Here is an 11,287-nt window from a genome sequence, read left to right on the forward strand (position 1 = left end):
CGACTGACTAATTAAAATCGCGAGTATACGCGTATAACGAATAGAGTTATCTGGTAAGTGGCGGGTCGCGGCTGGTTACTTCATGATATTGTGGAGCACTCTATATACGAGTACGAATTACATACATCGTATGTATGTATCTGTATTACACAAGGGTTCTGGGCATTGTTTGGTGTTGGTTTCACCGTATTGACTGGTTCGTCTCATGACAATACACTTACTGCATCAGCCAATATCCCTAGGTGGGGCCAATAATTCACTAGTATGTCTACGCCAAGCTGTTGACTTGTGGATCCTCAATCCCTAGTCTGTTTCTTTCGCGACCGAACTAGGGTATCGTATAGAAAGAGGGTAGTCTGTCTCAATTTAGAATACCTCTAAACACTATTTAACACCAAACTACGCCTACAAAGCATATTACTAGTTGTTATCGCTGGAAATAGTATACCGGTCGCGATAGTTTCCGGCTTAAGTTCCTGGCGGATCATTGGCTGCTTAGATAATTCAGCGATAGGCGCAATAGTCCGAACCAAGTTCCACGCCAACCCAGTTTTAAAATACTTTCAGCCCTGGATATTTTCTAAAGGTTGGATAAACCCGAGGTTGGCTTGATTTTTGATAATTTCATAGCGGCAACTTTTCCACACAACATTTGAATCTTCATGGAAGATCAACCTCCGAGGTACTCCATGTTGGAGGCCGCTGGCTGGTCGGATGATAAGTGGTCTCAGAATGGAGCCAATGTCAACGGTATCTCTGTCGTGGCTTTCCTCTACCACATGATAAAATACTAACTCCTGGCAGATGATGGTCGCATTGAGGTCGACCTTGACTCCAAAGTCTGTCGAACGGTCGCGAAGTTACTTCCGATTTCGCACGGCGAGCAGAGACCTGCGTCGGTCCGGGATCGTACGGAGCCTGTCTCCTGTGATGTTCAGTTAAACATCGTGATCCAGGTCGTTGGCAGTCGAGGCGATGTCCAACCCTTTATTGCATTGGGCAATGAGCTTCAACTCTACGGCCATCGTGTAAGATTGGCGACCCACCCAGTGTTCGAGTCTTTCGTTCTGGAATCTGGTTTAGAATTTTATCCCATTGGAGGTGATCCGTCGGAGCTCATGGCCTATATGGTCAAAAACCCAGGCTTGATACCTCAAATGAAAAGTTTGCGAAGCGGAGAGATTCAACGCAAGCGGGCCATGGTAGCCGAAATGCTACAGGGGTGTTGGGGTTCATGTATCAGTGATGATCCAGTCAGCCAAGTCCCTTTCGTCGCTGACGCTATTATCGCCAACCCACCTAGCTTTGCCCACATTCATTGTGCGCAAGCTTTGTCTATCCCCTTGCACCTTATGTTCACTATGCCATGGAGCAGCACCCAAGCTTTTCCGCATCCGCTGGCAAATCTTAAGTACTCGACTACTGAGCCAAAAATGGCCAATTACATTTCCTACGGTGTTGTTGAATGGATGACATGGCAAGGGTATTAATCCTCCCAATCTCACTATATTGGCCTGAATTTATGCTGATTGAATTTTAGACTTGGTGACGTGATTAACGAATGGAGATCTTCACTCAGTTTGGAGCCTATCCCAGAGACAGAAGGGCCATGTTTGGCTGAGACTCTGAAGGTGCCTTTCACTTACTGCTGGTCCCCAAGTCTTATGCCGAAGCCATCAGACTGGAAATCAAACATAGATGTCTGTGGCTTCTTCTTTCGTTCGCTCCCAGACTATACACCTCCCCCCGATCTCGATTCATTTCTTCAAAAGGGTAGCCCTCCAGTTTACATTGGCTTCGGCAGCATTGTCATCGAAGATCCGGTTGCTATGACGAATATGATTCTCCAAGCTGTGAAGTCACTTGGTATTCGTGCAATCATATCTCGTGGTTGGAGTAATATTGGAGAGGCTGCATCCGATGATCAGGTTTTCTATCTTGGGGACTGCCCGCACGAATGGCTCTTTCAACATGTTGCCGCTGTTATCCATCATGGAGGTGCAGGAACTACGGCGTGTGGCCTACGTTTTGGGAGAACTACGACTATCATCCCATTCTTTGGAGAGTATGATTTCTCGGATCCTATTCTCAAACTAATAGCCTGTACTAATGTCTATCAGTCAGCTTTTCTGGGGTAACCTAGTCGCATCCTGTGGGCTTGGACCTCGGCCTATTCCCTATCGCTCTCTGACTTCACAGAATCTGGCGGAAGCTATTCAATTCTGCCTGCGACCTGAAGCCCAATCTGCAGCTCATGATATTTCAAGCCGAATGAGCCACGAGAATGGTGTTGCCGCCGCGGTTGCCTCGTTTCATTGCCATTTACCAGTGGATGATATGCGATGCAATGCTCTTCCTTCGAAACCTGCTGTGTGGAAGCTCAAGAAATCTTCTAAGCCCCCTATCTATTTGTCGAAAATTGCCGCCGAGGTTCTAATCAATCATCATCGTTTGAAACAAAGTGATCTTCAGCCGTGAGAATTTTTCTTGCCTCCTTGGTTTGAACCATTACTAACAGGAAGCAGTTACCTTGTCAATCAAATCTTCATTCAGAATCGACGATGGGACCCAATCACAGGCACAGCCTCCTCGTTGATAGGAACCAGCACAGACATGTTGAAAGCGACAGGTGATATTGTTTACAAACCATATCAGGAATTTCGTCGCGTCCCCAACGGTCAATCAGAGCCTGCCGTTCCATCTCCGTCTGGCTCTCGAGCCCCTAGCATTGCTTCTTCAACAGACGCATCTTCTCTGCCTGGTTCCGGTGCGAAAAAATCCTCAAAACTTCGAACTACGGGTGTGGCAATGGAGGGCTCCGCAAAGAGTTTTGGAAAGGTCGTTGGCTACTGGTATAAAGGCATGCTCATAGACATGCCTTTAGCAGTGAGTGAGGGTCTTAGGGCTGTTCCCCAGCTATACGGCGATGAAGTCAGAGATCACGGAACAATTCGGGATTGGAAGTCTGGGGCTACTTTTGCAGGGAATAATTTTGTTCATGGAATGGCAGACGGCTTTAGCGGCATCTTCACTCAGCCTTACAAAGGTGGTCAAGAAGAGGGAGCAAAGGGCGTAATGAAGGGACTCGCCAAGGGGACTCTGGGCGTGACAACTAAAGTTTCATCCGGTATGTGCATTGCAGTCACTGATCTCAGAAGTAAAATACTGACCAACCACCAACCGGTCGCAGCTGCATTGGGCTTGGTGGCCTATCCTGCCCACGGAATGATGAAGAGTCTGTATACTGCGACGCACTCCAAAACACGGAAACAAGTTTTCCAGGCACGAATTCAAGAAGGAAGGTATCTGGCGGAACACTCAGCAAATGGCCGGAAAGACTACCAACAGATCATTCGAAATTTCGAGGCTGTCTACCGCAATAATGTCGACTCTGTCTACCCATAATTCAATTGATGGATATCAATTAAACATGCATCCGCTTCGAGGACCTGATCCCTTGCTTCTAATCTCGATACCTGATTCTTTCGAGAAGTTAGAGAGAAGTGCCGAAGCTGAGCAAGAGAGTATTATAGTCTAGTACGGTTCCAATTGCAAGAAAGTTTCTATCTATGTGTAATCGAGACGGCGATAGGTATCGCTATGCTAAGGATCCTAGAGAATATCGTAAAATCAAGAATACCCCAAGAAAGTCTTATGAGTGAGTATTGCTAGGCTCAAGGCCGTCAATATTGAGCGACCCTTTGGTTGATGATCAGTTGCTGTATACTCCACACTTTGTCCAGGCAATAATATCAATATAGACAAAACTATACACGTACGCACTTTTGGTTGAATAGCAAAACAATTAAACCTGCCGCCAGAAAAAAGTTAAAGCGTCCCCGGGAAGGCTCGAACTTCCAACCTCTCGATTAACAGTCGAACGCGCTAACCAATTGCGCCACGGAGACCCACTGTGGGAGACATCTGATAAATATTATGACTTATAGTGAAATTCTAGTATATAGGTCTAGGGCTTATATAGGTATATACTAGCAGATATCTCTATTATATATTTATATAAGTAGACCTAGCTATACTCTATATAGCCTATAGATAATTATATTATTAGCTAGATACTATATATATATAGATAAGTAGTATCTACAAAGGCGGTCCAAAAGTTTGAAGACATCGCGCTATTTTTTAGCGCGATTTTTGTGTTAACCCCCACCTATCTTCTTTAACTACCCCCTACACCACCAATATACGTCGTTTTAGCACTGAAATAAGTGGTAATCAAAGGCTAGGGGGGTAAGCTTTTATCTGAGGCCCGTGCAGCTATTATATACGCTTATAAATGTGGTGTATTGCCTACTAAAATAACTGCTGAGTTTAACGTTGTATACTTAATAATATACTCTATAATCAAACGATTCTGAGAATACTAAATACTTAAATCCCTACCTTATTTAGGTACCCCTAAAGTCTATAGGTACTCTACTATTAAATATATCTGTTTACTTATATACTGTAAGCCTTAGCCAAGCCTTAGCCAAGCCTTAGTAAGCTAAGCGCCTGTATACCTAGTTATCTATCTTAATCAATAACTAAGTAATTCCTACATTTAAAATTCCTCTGGTACTATTAAGTAAGGACATTATATCCTAATTTTAAGAGAGAATGTCTATAAAAGAGTCTGATTTTACTGAAATTAGAGAGCTAAACGCTATAATTCCTAACTATAAAGCTTTATCTTTTCTGACAAATACAGTATTTAGCGTATTTCTAATTTAAATATCTAATATGTTATCCAGCTTAGAGGAGAAGCTTACCGATAGAGAATAATATAAGTTAAGGTTTATATAAAGGATATTTATTAAATAGTTTAGGCTAGAATATAGCTCAGAGGGTATACAAAACTTATAATTATAGAGTATAACTTTTCAGAAGGACAGTAAGGTTGTAGAGATAGTTATATAATAAAATCCTACCTAAAAAAGTGCTTAAAGAAGGGTTTATTAAATACTATAAACCTAGAACTATATTTCAGTAAGATAACGCTAAAATCTACCACTCCTATATTACTGTCACAGGATTCTGAGTATACAACACCTCAGACACTCAACACTAATCCGAAGCCGAATCCCCTTTGAGTTACCTGTATATCAAGGCCTACCCGAACCCTAATATATTTAAGATCCTACAAGTATTCAGGATTCTTGATCTCTTTAAGAATCAGTCTGTGTATTAACTGTCTAATCTGATCTCTACTATCTGATATCCTTGCCTAGTCACAGGTCTCTAGCCTGACAACTTAGTAACCATTACATTAGTATTACTAGCAGTAGTAGTATTTTTTATTAATTTTATTCCTAGTTCTCTAGGTATATCCTTAGTTTTGTATATATTATTATTATATATATTGAATTTTAATAATAGTTTATTAATATATTTTGTTTGATATATATATATAGCTTTTTAGCTTTATAGTTAATAGATATATTATTACCTAAAAATATAGTAATTTGACCTATTTCATCTAATTCAATAAATTTATTTATGTTGTTTTTTAAAACTTTTATATAGGATAGATCTTTATATAATACTAGTATATTATTAATGTAATATATTAGTATATAATTATCCTTTTTATTTATATATATTCCTTTGTCATATAGAAATACCTCAAAATCTAATAATTCTAGTACTAATTTAGGTATTGATACTATAGTCTAGGGGATTATTTTAACCTATATGATACCTTATTAAGTTTTATATATTTATTATTATATTAAGGATTATTATATAATCCTATTAGTAATATAGTATATATATTAGTATTTATATTAGTATAGCAGAAAGCATTTTTAACGTTATATTACTATATATATAGGTCTTTATTAACAGCTATTAATAATAGTATATACTATAATTCTGTTCGATATATTATTAAGAAGGTTTCTAGGAAGTCTATTCCTAATCTTTAATTAAAACCTTATATAACCTATCTAGCTTTATATCTAATAGTATTATTACTATTAGTAATATAACTAGTATTATTGGCTGTTCTACTTATAGTAGGTTTTATCTTAAAAACCTATTAGCTATTTATAGGGGTTATATTATTAGGTATATTAATAATATCTTAGCTTCTTTAGCTAATTAAAGTATTATTTTTAGCTATATAAGCCTTATACTAGTATAGGCTATCAGGGCCTTCTAGGGCCTATTTTAGAGTATTAGGTTTCTTTATAGTAGTTATAGTTAAAACAAAGTTTAATATACTACTATATATAGGTCTGTATATAGCTTCTACTGCTATATTAGACAGAGTATAGAGTATATTATTATTATTATTATTATTGTTATTATAGTATATATTATTTTTTATTGGTATTTAGACTTTAATTTTATAAGAGAGATCTTCTGCTATTTTAATATATTCCTTTACTCTTATATTCATCTTATGTATTAAGGGTTTAGTAACCCTAATATTATTATTTAGATATATATTTGTTATATTACCCTTAATACTATTAAAGTTATAGTATTTGTTTTCTAGGATTATAATATCCTTTAATATTATTTTAGTTCTTTTATTAGGTATATAAAGCTTATAGTAGCTATAATCAGTATAGTCTACTAATATAGTTTTTCTCTATCTAGGTTCTAGCTTAGTTATTTATTTATTAATAGTATAATAAGCAGTAGAACCCTATATTTTTAATTAGTTATATATATTAATAGAGGGCTTTATTTTATTATATAACTTATAGGGTATTTTAAAACCTAGAGTACTGTATAGTATCTTATTATATAAATAGGTAGCTACTAATATAGCTTTACCCTATAGGTATTTAGGATAATTACTATTAGCTAGTATTACTCTTACCTTATTTAATAAGATAAGATTTATATACTTTATTAGGCTATTAGACTCTATTATATAAGTAGGATTAGTATTATATATAATACTATATTTATTTATTATATTTTTTGTTAGCTTATTAATATATTCTTTACTATTATTAGTAAATAACTATTTTATATTTATACTAATTTAGTTATTTATTAAGGCTTTTACTCTTTTTAAGGCTATTATAGCTTAGTTTTTGTTTTTTAATAATATAGTAAATAGATAGTAGATTTACTTATCTAGAAATATTATATAATATATATAGTTATTATATATTTTTAGTATTATAGGACTACCTATATTACTATATATTCTTTCTTCTCTTTTATAGAGAATAGTATTATTAGATCTTTTATTTATATATCTTTTTATCTTAGATTTTAGGTATATTATTATAGTTTTTAACTATTTTATATAGATATTTATCTAATATTTTTATATTTATAATATTACTTAGTATATATTTAAGGACTTTAGGACTAATATAGCCTAATCTTTTATATTAGTTATTTATCTCTATATCTTTATCTTCTAGATATAGTAGTTTATTTTAATATTTTATATTAAATATCTTATTAGGGTATAGTATATTAGTATTAGATTTATATAGGGTATCTTTATATTCGTTTATTATTAGTTTATTATTATTATATATATATATTATTTTCTTTAAAAATAGATATATCTTTTAGTCTATTAGTGCTTAGTATATTAATACCTAATTTAGGTATATATAGTACGTTATATATTATATATATAGTTTAGATTAGTCTGTATAATAACAGTTTCCTTATATTTTATTAGTATTTTTAATACTTTTCCCTAATTTACTGTTTTAGTTACTGCTTATTTATAATAAAAATAATTTAATTTATAATAATAGAGACAGTAGTAGTAGTATTAATAATAAAATTATAAATAGGTCTAATCTAATAGGGTAGTTTATCTAGATAATCTTTATTATTTATAAGTATATTTTTATTATTTTTAGGGGTATTATTAAGATCTAATAGAAGATTAATTAATATCCTAAATAGATATAGTATTAAAATTATCTAAATTAGATAGAATAGTATTAATAATAGTAACTTAATTATTATTTTATAAATTTTTATTTTTATTATTTTTATTTATATTATTTATAGTATTTATATTAATTAATTTCTACTAATCTAGATACTTATTAGAATATAAAAAATAATAATTATTAATATTATAATTAGTTTTATAATAATTTTTATAGAACCTACCTTTATAAGGCTGTTTTTTCTATAGTTTTTTTAGTAATTTTATTTATATTATTTTTATTAAAGAAGGAATTATTAATACTATAAATAGTATTATCTTCTTTACTATATAATTTATTAATAAGGGATTTTATTAATAAATTAATAGTATAAATTTTAGAATTATTATATAGAGATTATATAATATTCTGTATAAATTCTAAATAATCTTTATCTAGACTATTTAAAATCTAGGTAATAACTATCTAATTAGATAGTATAATCTCCTTAGATTTTAGATTACTAATATATAGTTTTACCTTATTAAAATATTACTCTATAGTATTAAAATCTTCTAAAGTAGTATTAAAAAATTCTTTTAATACTAAGAATTTAGTAGTAAAACCTTTAGAATTAAATAATTTCTTTAGAGTATTCTAGGCCTAAATAGTACTAGTTTTATCCTTTATATATAATAGAGAATTATTATTATATAATAGCTTAATAATAGCTAGTACTTTTCTATTTTTTATAGGAGTAATATTAGTTATATTAGATATTATTCTATTAGGGTCTAGGGTATTAAACCCTAAATTCTCTTTAACTAATAGAGTATAGGCTCTAATTAACTATATAGTATAATTTTTAATACCTAAGAGCTTAGGTATCTTAATCTTTTAAAGATTTACTATAGTATATTATATATATATATATATATATATAGGCTTTATATATTTTTAAGGTATGTTAAGATTTTGGCCGAAATACAGAGGTATCTTAGATTTAATATTTTTAGGCTTTAAAAGTTCCTAAATAGGAAATAAAATAAAAAAAGGGCAAAAAGTATATATAAAAAGGTAGTATAGCTAGATATAGATAATCCGGGCTTATAACCTATAAGACTATAAGGTCTTACTAGACTTAGGGGAATATAGATAAAAAGGAATTATTATAGATAGATGATTACTAAGTAATTAATAAGATTAAGGACTTAGTTGCTTAATTATAGAGGATTCTGATTATTATATTATATGTATGTATATCTTTTATTTCTTAGGGGAAGAAGGCCCTATTTAACCTTAGAATAATTATACTAGATAGCCGGTTATCTAGCTATCCGGTCAGATATTTAGTATACTAATAATCCGGTATTATTACTAGGCTTTTTACCTAGACTTTAGTTATATCTAGGTATAGGTATAACTAGATATTTAACTAGATCTTAGATTAGGATAATATTTATAAATATACTAAGTACTAATAGACTAAAAGGTATATCTATTTTCAAAGAAAATAGTATATATATATATAAAGAAAAACTAACAATAAGAGAATATAAAGATACTCTATATAAAACTAATACTAATATACTATATTCTAATAAGATATTATAATAGGGATTTCTACTCTTAATATCAGTACCCTAGGGTTATATAACAGAAGCTTTAGCAATAAGGCCCCTATTTTATTTTAGGAGAATAAGTAGTATTTATTCTATAGTATTAATTTAATATATATATTCCCTCTTATAAAATAATTCTCTAAGGCTAATAAGGATATAGTATTAGTATACTACTTCTATTATTTATTCTATTAATCCTCTATAATATTATACTTTACCTATCTTATTTCTATACTCTATAAGTATAGTAGTATTATCTCTTTATAATTAACCTATCTACTAATATAGATAGTCTATAAGTATTCTTATCTTATATATAGTATCCCTAGAAAGACTTAATTAATAAAATAATAGCTAGAAGTAAGAGTAATACTATTATAAGAAGAAGGTACTGTATTTATACCTAGGAGAATATAATAATATTTAAATATATTATAAAGAATAAAGAGCAGCTTAATTCTAGATAGGATTAGCCTATTAAATATTTAAAATATTAGCTAAAAAATTTATTAGAATACTACTATCTATAGAATATATATAATTTTAATAATTAATACTTACTAATAGGTATACTAGAGATACTATAATACCAGAAAGAATTTTATAAATAATACTAAGTTAACTATATAAGATAGTAATTTATATATATCCTAATATTAGCTATATCTAATATTAGTACTGTTTAATATTCTGTTATTATTTATATTATATTTTCTATTACTATTAGAATAGTATTAATTATTAAATATTTTATTATTATTATTATTATTATTATTATTATTATTACTGTTACTAAGTACTAAGGTTTCTATTTCTGCTTTAGAACTATCTAATTAGACTAAGTTATTTTACAATATTACTTTATTCTTTCTGTTCCTCTGTACCTTATTTTTCTATAGGAAAACTATCTACTAAAACTATAGCTATTAATAACAGTAGAAATAATAGTAAACTTTCTAGTAATATAGCTATACCTATTACTACTATAGAATAATTTACTTAGTTTTATAAACTATTTCCTAAAGCTTCTAGATCAACTATTAGTAAACCCTCTTATCCTATAAGTTCTAAAGCTACTATAAGAATCTCTCTATTCTCTTCTTCTCTACTAATAATATTATTATAAGATTCACTACTAACTTATTATTATATAGTCCTACTCCCTTGGCTAATATATTAAATATTATAAAGTATAATTAGACATTACCAGAACCTATATTAACTATAACCCAACCTAACCTAACCTATATAGGGACCGAGTGGGTCCCTATTTTAGTGTAAGCAGGATAAATATACTAAGCCTTTAAATACTGTATGTATCAGAGCTGTTTTTAGGCCTTATATAATATATAGGTATTTTTAGTTTTTTATTGAATATTATTATTCTTCTATATTAAATATATATATATATATATATTATAGGTTAAAAAGGTTAAAAATAGTATATTAAGAAATAAATTAAATTATAGAGTTCTATAGTAAAGATAGTAGTATACCCTACTAGATTATATATATATCTTTATATAAAGTCTTACCTTTTTAATAACTTTTTGAATACTTAATAGTAAGATCTAAATCCTTCTAGAAAAAAGATAGAGAACTATTATTTGAATACAGTATATAAAAATTATAAAAAATTATAAAAAAATTATACAAAAATAGGTTAAAATAGGTCAAAATAGGTTACCTATCTATAACCCAGTAGGTTTTAGGTTGATATATTCAACCTAAAATAGGTTATAGCGATATCTAAGTATAATACTAACCTCAGGATCTCAGAGAGCCCCTATCTTTAATACAACT

The 11,287-nt window shown here is 30.6% G+C and overlaps 1 protein-coding gene across 1 annotated transcript; it reads left to right on the forward strand.

The window, feature by feature from the left end:
- Positions 1-662: 662 nt before the first annotated feature.
- Positions 663-3,405, forward strand: N7509_014193 (glycosyltransferase; the record flags this gene model as incomplete). Its single annotated transcript, XM_056638830.1, has 6 exons — positions 663-750; positions 805-1,483; positions 1,541-2,065; positions 2,121-2,474; positions 2,526-3,127; positions 3,191-3,405. The coding sequence occupies 6 exons, from the start codon at positions 663-665 to the stop codon at positions 3,403-3,405; spliced, it is 2,463 nt and encodes an 820-aa protein (XP_056480819.1).
- Between the last annotated feature and the right edge of the window lie 7,882 nt (positions 3,406-11,287).

Source organism: Penicillium cosmopolitanum (assembly GCF_028827165.1).
Source record: "Penicillium cosmopolitanum strain IBT 29677 chromosome Unknown utg000013l:1.0-859999.0:1.0-860633.0, whole genome shotgun sequence".
NCBI lineage: Eukaryota > Fungi > Ascomycota > Eurotiomycetes > Eurotiales > Aspergillaceae > Penicillium > Penicillium cosmopolitanum.